Source organism: Taurulus bubalis (genome assembly GCF_910589615.1).
Source record: "Taurulus bubalis genome assembly, chromosome: 11".
Taxonomy (NCBI): domain Eukaryota; kingdom Metazoa; phylum Chordata; class Actinopteri; order Perciformes; family Cottidae; genus Taurulus; species Taurulus bubalis.
In genome coordinates this window covers 22093987-22113629 of record NC_136599.1, presented here as the reverse complement: position 1 = coordinate 22113629, position 19643 = coordinate 22093987, and the positions used below count along the sequence as shown (strand labels likewise).

Below are 19643 nucleotides of genomic sequence, written 5' to 3'. Positions count from 1 at the left end.
TACTGTATATACATAACTTCAATTCAAAATGTTGGAACCAATGACCCGGAAGATGCTCTCTGGACAGCTTTTGCAATAAAGCACTCGGACAGTGTACCTTCAATTAAAAGTGAATTACAATATAAGGATTTGAATGTGAATCATAGACCACTGTGGTATAATTTGTCTATGTTTTTTCAAGGTTTGTGTAGGATTTGTAACCCTTTGAACCCAGGTCATCATGGTGACATGTGCAGCACAGAAACCTTGATGTTTACAGAGGCAGAACCTTTTGGTTGCATTGATGTTTCCTAGATTAGTGGGTTGCATGCATTTTAAAAAGGAGCATATTCATTACACAGTGAACATGAAAGCACGAGCCAGGTTGTTCATGTCCTGAGGTTTTTGTGGGAGTTTCTTTTTCTTGTTCTCACTTTTGGGCAGACGGTAGATTGATTGAAGGGGGGGGGAGTCATTTCCAGTTATTGTTTTCAGAAGTTTGCCCTTTGAGACAGGAGATGTGATTAAGAGCTTTGCAAAAAACGTGATTTGGACTTGCTTTGTGAGAAGCATCAAATGAAGCATGGTCAGAAGACGGTGTCCTGTATTTGTATTGTATGATGATGATATGGTTGTCTGAAACATCAACAGCAGCTTATGTTATATACATTTGGTGTATTATAGGCTTGCCTTAAAACCCTACTCAAGTCCATGTCACGAAAAGGTCTCTTCATGTTGTGTAGCATGTTTCAGGGCCCTATTATTGTCTTTCAGTATCATATGGGATGCCTCCGCTGCGCCAGGCTTTCCAGCCCATCCCAACACCACAAACAGAAAGCCATCTGAGATCAAAGGATGGTAATGAAGTTAACCGCTAACTGCAGGTCTTACAGCACATTTTGGAAGAAGAAAAACTGCAAACCTTTTACTTCCCTGAAGTTCTATCGGTCACACATTTTAAGACAGTGATTCCTCAGCTTGGATTAATTTACCAGCAATTGGTGCTCCTGAAAGACAGAACCATTAGCTGTGATTTGTTCATTTCATTTTCTGGGTGATTTTGACCCTGCCCTTTTGTTGTTTGGTTATATGAGTTGAAAAAGGTTTAGGATCCTGGTTTGTTAGTTGGAAGTTATTAGTTATTCGTAAGGGTTCACATAATAATTAACACAGTGATAAAACAAATTGAAAATCCAAAAGACCACAGGCTTTCTGTTGACAAAAACATATATTTATGACATTTAGACTGCAATAGAAATGTTGGCTATAAACATTAGTGTCGGTGAACATTTGTACAAGATAATTACAAGCCAAGAACACCTTTACTGGACATACATTATACTTCTTTCTATATTCTGAAGCATTTATCTTTTGCAGTTAAAGGATGAGAAGGGTTGCAGCTTACAGGAACTTTTTGTTCCCAACGTTTTTCTGTCATGTCTAGGGTTCGAAGCCTAAAAAAAATTGCTAAATGCAATTTTGAAATCCTGCCAACATCAACATGATTGTTTCTTCATCATTCCCAAATGATTAACTTTATTGGCTCTTTTTTTTTTAGAGCTCTAGTGTCAGTTTAAGGCTTTTGAGGACCGTGGAGAACCTTAATACTCATCTTTTTTACTCTCAAACAATCTCATCTATAGAAGTATGTTGGTTATTATATTTACCATGGAGTTGATTGGATTATTGTAACATATAAACAATAAAGGCTTAACTTGTTTGGTTACGCAAATGAAAAAACAAAAAGCTCTTTCCTACTTCATGTTAAGTGAAGCAAATCAACGTGCTGGTCTTGCTCCATATCAATTATCTAACTCTCGGATAGAATGCACAAATATAAAACGATCCTTTTAATTTGAACATGAGTTTAATTCACATCATTCACAACCAAAAGAACAAACCAGGCGATACCTCCCAATCTGAAAGGTGAAGCAATGCTGAAGTGTCTTGAACTTGCCTTCTTTCTAAGGGGGCAAAAAATACGTCTGATTGTATAGAAGTCTATGAGAAAGCGACTCTACTTCTCACTTGATTTATTACCCGAGTAAACATTGTCTTCTTTAATACATGATATTACCTTCTTAAATTATAGTGCCATTTAGAGTAACACAAGTGCTAAAGCAGGGTATGATTTAGTGCATGGCTCCCTACATTTTAATATATTAAGTTGCCTAAATACATCTTATTCAGCATTTTGTACTAAGCTCCACTGTCTTGTGTCACTTGTGGTTGCAAAAAACAAAATGGCTACAACTAACATGCTGAACTGGAGGCTTCAAAACCATAGCCCACAAACCAATGGGTGACAATGTCCATATACAGTATACATATCGATGGCCGAAGAGCAAAACCTCCTATCTGAAAAATTTCTTGCAGAATGCTATTTTTTAAGGATACATAATACAAAATACAAAAAAAAACAAAAAGAAACAAGAAAAAAAAAGTGCAGATAGGAGGTTCCCCACACTTTTCCTGGATAATTTTGCAGATAGGAGGTTTTGCACTTTGGCCATCGATATACAGTCTATGGGAGAGAGTTATGTAATGAAAGCTAACATTGGCCAAAAAAACTACGTAATTCGCCAACTCAGTAATAACCAAGCCTCTGTCCAGGAAACTCAGGAGACATTGCATGTTGCATGATATGGAAGCATGGATGGATGCTCACACAGTGTATCTACTCAATGGCTGAGTTTCTGCCATGTCTTTAGCCATTGTTCAGGACCGATCCTGATCAAAAAAGTATGCAGTTTGGACTTTATTTTGAAGGAGGATTTCAGTTCTGACATTACAGTTTTGTACACCATTCTGTCATTGATGAAAGCTCAACAGGGAAGCTAATGGTAAAAATTAATTTTCTTGCGTTGTTTATATATTTTTTAATGTCATATTTCCATCTTATATAATTACTCAAAACTTCCCCCCTGTAGTTATGGCCTGTGAGTGAAAGGCTTGAGGGGGGGGGGGGGGGAGACACGTGGACTACAAATATCTGACTTGTGTTTCAAAGCAGGTATATGTTGCTGAGTTCGAATTGGTGTAATTTGTTGCATTCTTTTATTTATTTTATAACACGTATATGCCAGCGTTAGTTCAGTATGTTGTTTTGTCAGTTAGGACACGCTGTACTTACAAAATTCAATGTTGAGATTTCTGTGAAGGACTGCGATGCTGCCTTCGCGTGCTCCTCGTAAATTCGTGCTTCTGATAGTATAGTCAGCTAAGCCGTTCCCGCAAAATGCAGCCTAATGGAAACAGAGTTGGTACCTTTTTTTAAATCTTTAATTTAAAATGAACTGCCGTTGTTTTAACCAGAAGGTGCCGACGCATCTTGCTTGTGCTTCGCTGTACACCACACCTGGCAGCTGAGCACAGAATACATTGAGAATGCGACTTTCTCAGCAAATATGTAATATTACGACAGTACGCGAAGGCAGCATGCAGCAATCGAGGAGAGAGAGAGCTAGAGCGTGAGAGGTGGGTGTGACGTCATGGCATGGTGCCCCGTCCATGTTTGGCGAAGAAAAAAAGTTTTGTGTTGCTGTCGACACGACAGTCGTTTCGAACAAACTCCAGACACAACCAGAGCTTAGGAGCAGCCAAGTCATTTAGCTTCAGGGGTTGTCATATCATAATTGTTCTCTAAGATGGCCGTACTTAATTATTCTCCATAACTACGTTAGCGTTATCCAAACAAAAACTGACAAAGCCCCGAACGGGCGGTTCTGGATATCACGTTAAAATTAACGGCTGGCTGCTCCGTCGTTCAACAGTCTAAGCTTAAGGTTTTTTTTTTTCCTGGATGGGCCGTTGTCTTTTCCCTCGCAATTGAATGAAAGGGCTCTTACTTCCTCGGAGAGCCTTCGCATCCTCCGCCGGGTCCGCTCCGAGCCGGGCTTCGAGATGAGGATGCCCAGGGGAGGGCGCCTGCTGCTGGCGACGTGCCTCGGCTCGCTCTTCGTGCTCGTGCTGTACTTTCAGACCGTCACCAAGCCAGGTAAGACCCCCAAATCACACTAATAACAATAACAAAAAATAACAATAATTCACTACAGGAACCGCATTGTAAGGCTTATGTGGCGGAAATAACGGATTTATATTTTAGGGTCCAGTGGCCATAAAGAAAGGTTTAACGTGCTCATAACGTGCACATAACATACATACCAGTGTCTTGTGTGGCACTTAAGATTCATAATGATAAAAAAAAAAAAAAGTACCACATGAATATCACAGACTATTGAATGTCACATGGCTGCATACCAACAGGGTAGGAGTTAAACTAAACTAGTGGACAGCAGAGTGCTGTGTGTGGTCCCCTTTTTGATGCAGCCTTCTGGCCTTTTTTTTAAATCGGGCTGCTCAATCATTTGACACAACTGGCATAGCTCCTGATATGCAGAGAGAGAGAGAGAGAACGCAATGAGAATGAAGGATGAATAAGCTCACTGTGAGCAGTGTGGTGTTTTGACAGACCCCTCCTACAGACCCCCACCTGCATTCCTCTGCTTTAACCTTCCTCTCCTCTTTCCTCTCCTCTCCCTTTGTCTCCTTGGTCTTTAGCCCGTTCTAGACATTGAATGGCACGTGGGCCCACAGGGGGGGACTCCAGACCCCCAGTGAGAGGAGTCGGAGAAAAAAGAGGGGAGGGGGGGGGGGGTGAAAAAGAGGTAGAGATCAATGTGGCCCCTTAGTTGAGGTGAACTGGGTGACCTTTCACAGCTTTTGGGGCGAGGTGCACGTCAATGTAATTGGATCATCTGCCGGTATGTGACAGAGCTGATGACATATGATGATGAAGAAATGGTGAAACATTCAAAAGCATAATTTTACACCCATGACGTCACCTAAATTGTCTCCAGCACGGCTCCCTCCCCTGCAAACGGAACCGGTCACGACCAGTGAGTAGTCGTGAATCATCTTTAATAGACCAGCACACGTGCACACAGGCCACGTGTAGCTGAAACCTGCGGTTCAAACAATATGCTGGGGCTCGCATGGACTCGCCTCCAACGACTAGGTGGATATTAGCTTTTAGAGCACGACCTGTTCAGGCTTGTCTTCTCCACAGTCCCACTAGTAGATGTGCAGGCCACATGAAAAAAGCATGTTGGAGCCACACACTGGAGAGGAGGGCAAGAAAAGCACAGGGCTTCCTTAAATTGTTGTGTCGGTCGTTCGGAGACAATTTTTTAAAGCAACACCAGATGTCTGGTCGAGCCCTGTACCATCCCCCGGTTTATATACTTGTGATTTAGTCCTCGCTTATTCGTTTTACATTATATTTTAACATTTGAGAGAGTTTTTCATGCGGTATAACCACACAGTTTATGTCAAGAACCTCCTGTGTAACGTTCTATCTGGTATAACAATGGATGACAGTGGTGAATGTGGTTAAAAAGCGAATTGTCCCTGATCAGACGCTAAAATAACAGAACATTGGAGCCAACTCCCAGGAGGACTTTTTAAAAGAGAACTCTCATCAACGCCCGACGTTGACACTATAAGTACATTAATAGGAAATACTGCCTAAACTGTGAGATTATATCCATTTCCCTTTTAAGTGCTGCCCCGGTAGTTTTGAAGACTCCAATGGCGCTTCATAGTGTACTCACATGCCAACCGTTCACACGGTTCGATATTTTACCCAAACACCAGGAATATAGAGGAAGGGACATGTGAGTTTTTGTTCCAGTGGCATTACCTGGTTGTTGATGGAGAGATCGGTAAGGATTGAAGAGAACATCGCCGTGGTTGGTGTTATATCTTTATCTGCATTATGCATGCGATATGCGTTGTATATGCGTTATATATATGCGTTATATATGCGTTAAATGTCCCAGTCTCGTGAGTTATAAAGTAATATACACTCTCTTACCCCTGAAGCCTTGTAGTCCTATATGATACAAGCAGATTATGTGTAAAAGTCTCCTCCTCAGCCTCCTCTGATATGTTTTTGGTTGTTTTTTTTCTAATTCCTTTGCTTTCATAAAACCTTCATTGAATACTTCATTGAATTCATTGAGCTCTACAACACAACTCGTATGGTATGAAGAACTCCCCGTACTTGCAAGTTCAACGCAGGCATTTCAAAAATATCCTCATGCTTTGAGTTCACCTGTCTTCATAACCACATCTCCTTTATTAAGCTGACCGTTTTAATATCAGACGGGAAGCACAGTGCATAATAGTGTTGCACTTGTATTGTCTGACTTCCTCTGCCAACACCCTTTTGGTTTTGGGGGAAACGAGGAAACTCAGAAAAAAACGTGTGCTATTACAAACCCATTAGTTGGGTCATGTCCGATTCGTTTCTCTATTAACCGTTCACTCATTTGGGAATTTGAGCCGGTCAGATTCAGATATGTCCCCTGTAGTTTTGAGCCGTAGTTGCAGTTCCTGCGGGCGAGACGGTGCAACTTCCTCCTCGTGTCTCGTTAAAGTGAGGTCATCAGTGTTAAAAGATGCTGTGCACATTGGCGACTAGGCTAGACAAACACTGCAGCGTGGTGCTCGAGGCTAAACCACTGCCAGGTGTGTGTGCCAGGTCTAGCAATAAAACTGATTGTTGTTTTTTACTTTAATGAACATTTAATCTGAGTATAAATCACCTGTCTGAAACACTAATGCACTTTACAGTCTATGGTGATCAGTGTGTGTATATCAGAATCATAAACTAATATACAACATTACACATTATGTAGTGTTTATGTCTAATTTATTTACATAAACTATAAACTATAAACTAATGTCAGAACTTGACAGCTGATTTATGTCTCCAGTTACTGCTGTGTGTTGAAACTTGGAGAGTTTTGTTTGATTTGAGTTTCGACTCCGAGTTTCGATTCCGGCCACATCGTCTGTGTAGGCCGACTTATCGCCAATTAAAGGGATCAATCAGCGTCTTTGCAGGATCTGTTCATGCACAGATATGAAGTTATGAATATAGACCCTCGCTGGGCTCTGCGCTGTGGGCTTTTGACGTAATTCTAGCCGATGGGAAGGAGGAAATCAACCCTGTGACCGCTGCAGCTCTATCCAAACTTTGAGATTTTTCTTTATGAGAAAAAAGTTTCCCTCCGTTTTGTCCCTGTTCAGCTATTTTACAAGTCTGGCTTTCTTTAAGCTTTTACATGAGTTTCTTAAAATGTATCTACAACAAAAAGCAAATACGATGCTTATCTCACAGCTGCGTTTTGGGGAACTAACCAGCTTGCTGAGTGATTCTAGAAACAATCCCATCACAACTTTATTCTATTTTTGAACTTCCTTCAAAATAACCTCCCTCAAGCCAGTGAAAAAAAAAATGACATTCTGGGTAAATTCCCCAAACACTCTGCCATTTCCAGCCAGGCTCTCTTATTAGATACATCATAATTTGAGCAAAAATAGAGATGAAAACCCAGTTTCTATTTCTTCTCAGACGCTCTTTTATGTGGTTGCATTGACTCAGCAATGCCGTGCGTGCGTGTCCCAGTGTCTTCCCTCAGCGCGGAAGGCTAAATGCACAGTGTGTGAACTTGTCGGGCATGTACAAGGTGAGTCACATCCACACTTGTGCGAATTGTATAGTACTGCTCAACCAAATAAATGCAGCATGTTTAAGCATCATGGCTTGGAAGCTGAGCTGACGTACGTTGTCCTTGAGCTTGAACCAGGACTTGGGTCTCATGGTTTTGCTCTTGGTAGACTCATCATTTCTAAATGAGCGTAGTCTGTGTTCAGGACGCTGTCTGCCGTACATGCCGAGACAATACATGTCTCTGGGAAGCTGACGCTGGGGAAAAAGCCTGTGGGCGTCTGAATATCGTATTGTCAAAGTTTTGGTTCTCCTTTACGCCGTCCCACTGTTTTCGGTTTTAAATGTCCTGTCACAACCCTTGTGTCACACATTGCATAAATCTGGGAGGAAAAAATAAAAATAAAATACACTTCATGGATGCCGGAGGAGGTTGAAGATTGTTTTTGCCAGATATCACTGATTTGTGTTGTACACACGCTCTACATTCACAAAAGCAGAATCCACTCGGCTGGTTCTTCTGACAGTTATGGATTCAACCTCACAACTCCAAGCAGAGGCAGCATCAAGGCCTGCTCGGATGTGTCTTGCCCACACAGTCGGTGCACAATTCACCGTGTAATGTTTCACTCAAACCTGCTGGAGGCACACACACACACACACACACACACACACACACACACACACTATAATCTATGTCATTGAACACATGTAATGGCCCACCATCGCGCTCGTTCATCTCCGGCACACATATTCAAACACACATACTTTATGAGCACACATGCACGTTGCCACTTATCATCTGACTCCGACGTCACCTTCAGCTGTTGAGAAACAAGAATGCTGTGGTACCGAGAGCTCGGTGGCGATACTTTGCTTACAGGTCCTGTTTGGCCACAGGCTGGGTGAGACGATCCCAAACAGGGGGAGGGGGCCTACTTAAAGTACAACATGAAACTGACCTATAGGGTTAACTCGCATTACACATACTATTGCTTTTTTATTAACAAAAGACAGAGGTCAAAAATGAAGGGTTTTCACTGCTTAATATAACAGACCCGAGAAACATGCTCCCAGGCTATAAATATTTATATTGGATTCATTGAAAATCTAAGAACTGTTTTTGTATTATTTGTATATTTAAATGGATTGTCTGTTTGCAGTCTTTTTTTCTTCCTTTTTCTGAATCTACTACTGTGGAATTTTAAAGCTTAAGATCATTTTTGATAATAAAAATGGTGCCTTGATTTATAGTGTGAGTATTGGCTGACACAAAAAAAATTATGTATCATGATAAAATATTTTGACATATCTCCCAGCTGTAAATCAGCAAGGATTATATACTGGGATCACTTTATCCCCTTTTGGCTTCTATCATACTGGCTCTAACGTGAAAATCTGTTGCTGGAATGTTTATAAAAACTTTGAGCGAACATAAGGAGAGTAAGGCTACATCCACACGACTACGTTTCCATTTTTAAATATGTTTTAAAACAGAGTTTTAAATCTCCAAAAACAGAGGGGTTTGAAAAACGCTACCAATGGCACCTCCGGGGTTGAGTCTCAGTGTGGACAGTACGACGGGCTTCCAGCCACCGGCAGATACGAGTGTGAGAACAGGCAACAACGGAACCGAGGGGAAACCAGTGAGAGACCAAATGTTGACCAAATTTATGTTGACCAAATGTATTAACCCATAATTAGTCAAACTTGCGTGTGTGAGAGAGAGATTGAGCAAGACTTTCAGCCCCTTAACTAAGTTTGAACATTTTTACTTGTTAAATTGGTTCCCCTAAATTGGTCTACTATAATTGGAATATTATAGTGGTATCAACCCTGGCCTCTCATTAATAAAGAGTATGACTACATTTTCTGTAACTAATCAACTCATGTACTTCCTGTTTACACCGGCAGTGTACGTGAATAGTCCTAATTCGTGCTAGTTCAATGCTGAAACACGCCTGTGGACGTCGATCGTTTTCAAATCCCAATTTTGAAATGGAAACCTAGTAGTAGTGTGGATGCAGCCCAAGAGTGAGATCAAAAGGAGCTGCCAACCCCACTATGAAGGATATCACTGATGATAAAGTCACCTTGTGTTGTTGGTCTAATTTCCACCATGTGCAGCCCTTAGCATGTGGATGGTGTTACGCCTTTGAATCATGCTACACCCGAAGCAAACACTGAAAGTCTGGCAGTCTGTGACTCCTGACACCCTCATTGTCTTTTCCTGCCCTCAGTTGTTTTCATTCGTGGCATCCTAATTTCTGTCACTTTCCATTTTACACTGAAACAGATTTTTATTTTGCCCCATCAAAGTTAAATACGTTGTGGTTTTCTTTCGGCACATGGAAACTTCCATTACGTGGCTCTCATAAAGTCAAGCATTCATTTCAAGTACAATTAAGTGTAATTTCACCTCTTTAAGTAAATATATTGTTATTGCTGCCACGGTCATGTGCTTTTTATCATGATCAAAGAGGGGAAGCATTTTTTCAGAAAACAGGAAGCTTATCTGCCAACAGCAAACGACAGATTTGTCTTGATGAAAAAATTAAATAAAGACATTAACAACAAAACTGTTTGGATTTATTGGGCCCACACACACACGCAGTAAAACTAACTTTGTCATATGAGAGTGTAGTCTGTTTTTAATGATCCAGACTAGTATACAGGCTTAATGGAACCCTGTTTGTCTTCAAATAAAACATCAGCACTGAAAGATGCAGTGGCCAGTAGCTCCCATGAACCATGAAGCTTTTTGTTTAAAGTTGTTGTCCTTTCTTGTATATTACTGGAGAGTGTGTGTGTGTGGCATAGGACCGGGATACACTCATGAACATTGGAGAAGGAAGCGCGGGGATTGGGTGAAGTGTTACGGGACCTTAAGACGATGGCCGCCCACGGCGTCTTGCGACCACCCACCCAGACCAGCCTGACCAAACACCACCAAAAGCGGAGTGGACCGCTTCAGGAGGAGAGTGAGGCGAGCCGAGATGGATGCTATACTCATCCAGCTAGACCCTTACTCTACCCAGCCTGCTCCGGACTAATGGGGACAGGAAAAAAGATTTACACCCCTGACAGGCTGTTAAACCTGACAAACTCAAGTCCAACATGGGCCTGCTCGAGTGCGCAGTACGACTGGGGCCTTTTCTGCTCTTCTATAACTGTCAACATTGTGTCACTTCCTGGGTCTTGAGAGGAAGTGGGTTTTTCTGGTGCATGTGAGGAAACGTACGACAGGAGAAAAAATATGTGGTTTGTAATGATCAGAGTGAAGTGGCCTCTGAATGTACTTTCCATTGAAACAAGACAAGATTCTATGGTTGTAGTGCAAGTTAAGCTACTGCTCATCCCTCCCAGGATAGGAAAAGCATTCCTGAGTTTAACTTTTTATACACAACAAAAGATAGCACTGTTAATGGAAGAAAACATCTTGTCTGGCTGATGTCTTGTGGTGCCAGTAGACACAAAGAGCTTTTATTGGCTCTTTTTAAATGGAAGAAAAAGGATCAGTAGAATGATTTAACTGCGTAGTAGTAAAGTTTATAGAGGTACAGACCTACAAATCAAGTGGCATGTTCTAAGAAAAACAAATCTTTAAAACGAAACACGATACAAGCACACCCTCCGCCCCTCAATATGCCGACCGATAAACACACGTGTAACTCACACATTGAGAGGTTGTGTCCATAATTATGTCAACTGCTCAGAATCAGCTTTATTGGCCATGTGTGTTTACACATACATGAAATTTGATGTGTGTGAGCGGTCTGCAATGATCAAAGTGATGCTTTGAGTCTATTTCTAGCATCGGCATTCTAGAAATCACAATGTTAACGTCCAATGTTTAGCTGGTATAATATTCATCATGGTCACCATCTTAGCTTAGCATGTTAACATTAGCAAAGTATAGCACTAAACGGCTCAACTGAGGCGGATGTGAATGTTCTTTGATCTTGGCCAAACTGGTACGGGTGGTGTTGAAAGCGCATTACCAAAGTCAGAAGGCTTCATCATCTGGGGGACAGAGAATGTCTGCACAATATGTCACGACAATCCATCCAATTACTGTTGAGACAACAGTCTGGATCAATGTGGTTGGATGGCCCAACCATGCTGAGAGTCATGCTGCAAGCATTAGCGATAAAAATGTCTACACTCACCTAAAGGATTATTAGGAACACCATACTAATACTGTGTTTGACCCCCTTTCGCCTTCCGAACTGCCTTAATTCTACGTGGCATTGATTCAACAAGGTGCTGAAAGCATTCTTTAGAAATGTTGGCCCATATTGATAGGATAGCATCTTGCAGTTGATGGAGATTTGTGGGATGCACATCCAGGGCACGAAGCTCCCGTTCCACCACGTCCCAAAGATGCTCTATTGGGTTGAGATCTGGTGACTGTGGGGGCCATTTTAGTACAGTGAACTCATTGTCATGTTCAAGAAACCAATTAGAAATGATTGGAGCTTTGTGACATGGTGCATTATCCTGCTGGAAGTAGCCATCAGAGGATGGGTACATGGTGGCCATAAAGGGATGGACATGGTCAGAAACAATGCTCAGGTAGGCCGTGGCATTTAAACGATGCCCAATTGGCACTAAGGGGCTTAAAGTGTGGCAAGGAAACATCCCCCACACCATTACCCCACCACCACCACCACCAGCCTGCACAGTGGTAACAAGGCATGATGGATCCATGTTCTCATTCTGTTTACGCCAAATTCTGACTCTACCATCTGAATGTCTCAACAGAAATCGAGACTCATCAGACCAGGCAACATTTTTCCAGTCTTCAACTGTCCAATTTTGGTGAGCTCTTGCAAATTGTAGCCTCTTGTTCCTATTTGTAGTGGAGATGAGTGGTACCCGGTGGGGTCTTCTGCTGTTGTAGCCCATCCGCCTCAAGGTTGTGCGTGTTGTGGCTTCACAAATGCTTTGCTGCATACCTCGGTTGTAACGAGTGGTTATTTCAGTCAAAGTTGCTCTTCTATCAGCTTGAATCAGTCGGCCCATTCTCCTCTGACCTCTAGCATCAACAAGGCATTTTCGCCCACAGGACTGCCACATACTGGATGTTTTTCCCTTTTCACACCATTCTTTGTAAACCCTAGAAATGGTTGTGCGTGAAAATCCCAGCAACTGAGCAGATTGTGAAATACTCAGACCGGCCCGTCTGGCACCAACAACCATGCCACGCTCAAAATTGCTTAAATCACCTTTCTTTCCCATTCTGACATTCAGTTTGGAGTTCAGGAGATTGTCTTGACCAGGACCACACCCCTAAATGCATTGAAGTGACTGCCATGTGATTGGTTGATTAGATAATTGCATTAATGAGAAATTGAACTGGTGTTTCTAATAATCCTATAGGTGAGTGTATATCAAAACTTCTGGTTGAACCCCACCAGCCAAGTATTTTTTGCGTTTTGCTGCAGCCCCACGGGAATTAAAAAGCCAATAATATTCACAAAGGATCACTGTTTGATTCACCAGTTTGGAAAAACAAGCGTGAAGAAAATCAAGAAGTAGTTGTTGCATTATTCTATCATCATCGATACATTAACCCATGAGCACAAAAGCTTAGAAACTCTGTGGTAGTGCGAAGATGTGGAGTGACAACTCCGAGTGATGTGTTGCTGCTGTTCCACTGTCCTATACCACTCTGCAGCAGCAGCATCCCCATTCTTATTGACACATGCCACTGATTATTATGGTAATTTGTATTTTTGTGTTCACTGTGGGACATCGGCCCTTAATGAACATGTTCCTCCCTAGTCTGCCCCGGGGCCATTTTCTTCCTGCCGTTGCCTCGTCAGTCCATTCTTCTTAAACTCTCACTTTGTGCTCCTTCTCCAAGTGTTTCTGGATCTTCCTCGGTCACTGGGGACGAGGAAATTACAGCTCTAATTGTCATTTACATAAAGTACTAGCAAGTTTATTTCAATAGCTCATTTTACACACAGGGGTATTTAAGTGTGCTTTACATAAACATAAACAAAAAGGAACGTCTACATATAAAACATGATAACAAAATCGTACAAAGTACCTAAAATAGGAATAAAACGGAGACTAATACAGTCAAAAGATAAGCAACGTCAGCTAACTCCCCTGGGTTACTTTGCACTGCACAACCTGGACACCAGTGAAAGGAAGTTCTGTCAATAAAGAATACTCACCAGCACCCATGTGTATACTTCCCCTCCATCCTGCAGTGTGTACACTTGAAAACAGACAATAAAACCATTAATATGAGCAGAGCCTCCAAGTGTGTCTTGACCTACATTCCAGCTTCCTGAGGAAGCGTCCTGACTTTGTGGACAGCTGAGCTTGTTAAGATTTTAACTGCAGTGCTGTTGACTGAGAGCCTCGACACCTCTTCTGTTTTAGTCATTTCTACCTGGAACTTGCTGATTTCTATGATGTGGTTTTATTTTTCAAACCTCTGGCTTTGTGCTGTTTCTGTGACCCATTCCTCTTCCTCTTTCCTCAGAATAGCATCCAACACTGTAACTTTGACTCACCGAGCGCTGTCCAAAACATATACATACCTTATCTTGTGTGTAATATATGTATACATAAGATGTAACTGTGTATATATCTTCGGGGATATACACAGCACAGGGCTTGCAACAAACTCAATACACATCGGCCCCTTTTATTACACGCTCAAAGCAACTGGTGTGGTATAAAGTAGTGATGGCGAGATGAAGCTTCCTGAAGCATTGAAGCTTTCCATCCAAATGGTTCGCTCATGGGCCGGAGCTTCATGGAGCTTCATTTGCTCTACTGCGCCACCAAGTGGACAATAAATGTAAAACAGGCAGAGCGATCATAACGACACCACGGCTTTGGTTTGTGAAGCTTTGAATTTAAAGAATGATGTTTGTGACGCCAATACATCAATTATTAACTTATTAACATTATGTCTATCTTTATGATATAATGGAGGGGTCAAAAGTGAAATTGGAAACAAATTGGGGCGAGGGTTGTGATGTGACTGTGGGTCAGTGGTTAGAATACCCGTCCTTCAGTCCGAGGCTCCGTGGTTCGAGCCTCAGCTCTGCTAGTCTGTGTTGATGTCTATTCATTTTTTATAAAAATAAGAACTTTTCCACAGTGCTGGGCTTTTTGAGGCTATTTTGCCTGCTTTAGAAAATACCCTTTCACAGGCACAGATGAAGCTGGGTACAGAGAGGAGTGGGGGAATTCATTGAGTTTCGCTGCCTCTTATATTTTGTCCTTATTTTGTAGAAGGAACAACAATGCAAGTCTGTTTTTGTTTCATTCTGCTGATTGACACATTCGGGTGATGCTGTGGTGATTTTAATGTTTGAAGTGTATCCACAGGTATACCCGACTTCAGCCGAACATCATCCGCATAAAATTTGACACAAATTGTTGTCCGTTGTTTTCGACTTGCCGGGCTAACCCAACAAGCATACTACAGCTGATGAGACGATAACCAGCATGCTGCCGAGGCTGTTTTTATTGCGTGCAGTGGACATCAATAGGCGTACCGACAGGATGTCGCATAGTGAGCTAAACGCCCGATACCCATCGAGGGATGAATGCGTACCACTCCACCCCTAATATTCAGCAGAGCTTTCAATAAGGTCCAGCAGGATGTAGCACACATGCACACAGAGGAAGTTGAGGATTTTGGTGATTCATGTGAGCTCAGGCAAAGAGGAAGGACAGGGAGAGGCTGCATCGCGGCAGTCTCAGTCTCGCAGTCCATCTCAGATCTTCCTCTACCACATTTTACAATATTTGCAGCAGTACGGTACAGCTGTAGTTCTCCTTTTTTTTTGTTTTCTGTTTCCTCAAAATGACAGGAAGCAGATATGATTTACAGCAGTTTGTGAAAACAAAGTTGTGGTTTGTATGTTTTTTCATGAGACTAGAGTCCCAAGTTGACTAAGATTTATTACATTTGGGTGCCATTTCAAAACAGTGAAAGTTTAGACTTATTTGCTAAATGTGAACTCAGCAGAAAGAATAGAAACAGTGGGAGTGGGAGAATAAGGCTCGGTCTCTTTCTGGGTTCCACACTTGCACAGTCTGTCAATTTGCTTTTTTTCCTTCTTTTTTTTTGATGATATGCTTTCCATATGATGGTATGGTATTTCACCATCAATCCATATGTTTCCTTTCAAGTGGATTCCCTCATTCCAACATGCATAAACCTCTCCACCGCTATACCATTCCAGGATTGTGCTAAATGTAAAGCAACCCAATGCATTGCTTGCGCCACATGTGCAACCCCCCCCACCCCCCCTAAAATAACCTTTCTTACTCAGTACAGCAACAGCAGCGGACCCAAACACTGACTGCAATCAAGCCTGGGTGGGAGCAGGCGAGGAGGGGGATGGGAGTGGGGGATGGCAGCAGAAGGCAGATGTTTACAGAGGCTTGAGGAGGGAGGAGAGACTGTAACAAGGTCTCGAACCAGAAATCTCAACTTTCTCGAACGCGCAGAGTCTCCAGCAGCTCCCATCATTAAGGATGCATGTTGTGCAGCCAGGCGCTGCTCTTACCCGCAGCTGATCAGTGGTGCATCATGCTCATTGTTTGCTGGTGTAAGGTAAAGAAATCGTGGGCGTTCTCCAAATCAGTTTTTTTCTTTTGCACTGTGTCCTCCAGTCAATTGGCTGTGGACAGATTTCCGAAAGGGCAAAACCAGATCAAGTAAAAAAAATAATAAAAAAAAAAGAATGTTGCAGCTAGAGCAAAAAGAGACCTAAAAGAAGAAATGTAAGTTATGTAAGAGTTTGGAAGAAACACTCTGTTCCTAAGGAATCTTTAAAGGAAAGGGGAGAGGATCACGTCATGACAAAGGCAGAACCAGAAGAGGCTTTAGGAAAGTTGGCTCTGACTGACCTTCCCAATAACCCTATAGACACCTTTACAGTGTAATTTCGAACCTCTGGTCAAAAAGTGTTTGTCATTACACTACATATAGGCTTATGAAAATATATATTTTTTTAATTTTTTAAATGTGGTCAGATTTATCAGTGGTGACAAAGTTCATGTCACATTTTCACATAAATCCCATAAAGTAAAGACAATGCTTTCTAACTGTAGAACCTCCTGTGAGGACGGACAGCAGACCAGGGAAAAGCAGGAGAAGTCCACTGCAGACCCTCTACAATGGAGACCAGGTGAAAACACACACACACACACACACACACACACACAAGGTATATCTGCCGAGCTCTGTTGTCCTTGGTATCTTCTTGTTGAACATTCCTGTAAAACAAGGGAATTGCGTTAAAAGATTGCAATGTTATGGTTTCAGAGCGAGTTGGCAGCTCAGAGGTCCCTCCAAGGTCGCAGGGAGCTGTTGGAGCAGGCGTGTCTGAGCCACACGAGGAAGCGCCAAGTGCTCTCGCCCGAGGATCTCAGACACCTCATTGTGGACGACAAACACAGCCTTATCTACTGCTACGTCCCCAAGGTTGGTTACAGTGAGATTCAGAAGTGCCGCTGCAAAATTCTAGACCAGAGGTTTTCTTAAATTGTGAGGAGCACCTCTCCAGGGGGAGGGGTTTGCAAGTCTGGCCTGCTGATTTATTGAATCAATGGAAAAATCATAATTCCTGTTGACAAGGAGGGGGTTGAGGTTACACCAAGACTACGAAATATTCTTCTTTATAGACTAGACTGTTAAGATGCATGTTTCTTTCAGTGTATAAAAACACCAGGTTTGTGAATGTGTATTTTGGCTTGAAAGAGAACCTTCCTCACTTTTCTCCCTCCCAGGTCGCCTGCACCAATTGGAAGCGCGTCCTGATGGTCCTCACCAGCGATGGCCGCTACGTCAACCCCCTTTCCATCCCCGCTAACGAGGCCCACGTGGCGGGTCACCTGCGCACGCTGTCGGAGTTCACGGTCCCCGAGATCAATCGGCGCCTTCGCAGCTACCTCAAGTTCGTCTTTGTGCGGGATCCCTTCGAGCGCCTGGTGTCCGCCTACCGCAACAAGTTCACCCGCAGCTACAACACGGCTTTCCACAAGCGCTACGGGACCAAGATCATCCGCCGCAACCGGCCCGACCCGGAGCCCGCGGCGCTGGAGAAGGGGGACGACGTTTCTTTCCCCGAGTTCGTCCAGTATCTCGTGGACCCTCGGACCCAACGCGAGGAACCTTTTAACGAGCACTGGGAGCGGGTGCACTCCCTCTGCCACCCCTGCCTGATCCACTACGACGTGGTGGGGAAGTACGAGACTCTGGAACCGGACGCTGAGGCCGTGCTCAGGCTGGCCGGCGTGGAGGAGGCTCTCCAATTCCCGACGTCCGGCAAGAGCACCAGAACCGACGGCAACATGGCGGCGCGCTTCTTCAAGCACATCAGTCCGTTCTACCAGAAGAAACTGTTTAACCTGTATCGCATGGACTTCCTGCTCTTCAACTACTCCACGCCGGAGTACCTCAGGACTTGATGAGGGGCAGAGACCAGAGGATTGACATCAGTGCCATGGATGTGTGATGGTTCTTACTCCTCCCCATTAGGGATGATCTCTTTGCACTTTTTTTGGTTGCCATGGACACTTTTTCATCTCTGGCCCACCAACAAACACAATAACGCCCCAAATTGTGCCTTTTCATCAGAACAGAATGCAGACGGGTCGTTCCCAAAATGTGTTTAAAAATGCAGTCTTTACAATCCGATCCCTTCGGTTCACTTAGAAGTCAGTATTTATTTTGTATTCACTTTGATTACCATTTCTCTCCCAGAAATGACTTCTTGGACCAATCTTTGTTTGACTTGGTTGTGCTGTCGTCAATGTGCCTTACCATTGTTTCTGCCATGCCGACTACAGTAACAGTCCTCCATTGGCTTGTTCTTCTGAGAACTAATGAGCCAATAAATTCAAGTTATCACACTTCTGAGGAGCGGGTTCTCCTCTCCCATCGGTGGTATGTGCCGACTGTGAAACTCAACGCGGCCGATCCAATCGACGCATCTGCAATAGAACATCTCTGGATGGCATTCATTTATGTATGTCAGTGCATTTAAGTATTTATTGTTATAGTGTGTGCGTGAGTAAGGATTTAGGCTCATGATTTTGTGAAAATTAATTTTATGTGAAAGAAGGGAGGGGTTTCTCTTTCTTCCTTTTTTTTTCTCTTCACATGGAAAGTCACTTGCGCTGTCGACTTTTGCACATGAACTCATTCCAAATAGAAATATGCTCGACAATATATATTTAAAAAAAGATCACCTCCTACCCTATGACTATAAGCTCAAAAAACATTGCCCGGGCTTGTCTTATTAAACTTGTCACGGCCCTCGTTGTGCCATCTTGAATGTATACCTGAGAGTCGTTTTCCAAGGGAAAGTTTGCAGTCCCATCTTAATTCCAGTGGAAGCGTTGCCATCCCTGCTCTATCCCTGTCTGTATTTAGCCCTGGGCAGGTAGGCTGAACAAACACCACATAGCTGTGGTCGGGGCTTGGTCCGGCCCAGCACTGCCCTGGTCAGAGCTCCCCTTGTTAGCCTCAATGCAGCACATGGAGGGGTGTGCATCCACCTCCAGGCATCTCCACTGCACAGCCTTGTTCAGCAAGTGTGTCGGAATTTAATAAAAAAATACAGATGTAGGAACATGTTTATTAATGGCCTGTACAGGGGAAATATCAGATTTAACATATATGTTTTAAAGGGGACTTCCACAGATTTTATACATCAAAGTCTGTGTACAGGTCTTGAGTATATGTGGGGAAAAGAGGGTCCAGAGGGGTAGCTGCAAAAAAGTCTGATAAATTGAACTTGTATGTATATATATATATATATATATATATATATATTATATATAGATAGAAAGTAGCCCTCTCCTCTGGTGAAGCAAATGGCCCTGAATCTTTGGCATGTTGAGTCTCATTGTGGGTAATGTAGGCCACGTTTAGACAAAGAAGAAGAATTAAAAAGACAATATGGACATACTTTTTTCTATGTTTAAAACTGCTCATCATAGACAACGTTGTTGGCGTGTCGTGGTTAATTAAGTCCGTTATTAAAACTAGGTGTGAGATTATTGAATAGGTTTCCATCAATTCTATTGAAACGGTCAACACCAGTGCATTTGCAAAACAAAAATATTTTTTTGAAAAACTAGTAGAGTAATGTATGCA

The 19643-nt window shown here is 42.7% G+C and overlaps 1 protein-coding gene across 1 annotated transcript; it reads left to right on the top strand.

Annotated features, from left to right (window-relative positions):
• Positions 1 to 3882: 3882 nt before the first annotated feature.
• Positions 3883 to 17950, top strand: LOC306743449 (carbohydrate sulfotransferase 11-like; the record flags this gene model as incomplete). The annotated part of the gene is made up of 4 exons (XM_079225959.1): positions 3883 to 3976; positions 16592 to 16668; positions 16806 to 16964; positions 17270 to 17950. The coding sequence occupies 4 exons, from the start codon at positions 3883 to 3885 to the stop codon at positions 17948 to 17950; spliced, it is 1011 nt and encodes a 336-aa protein (XP_079082085.1).
• Between the last annotated feature and the right edge of the window lie 1693 nt (positions 17951 to 19643).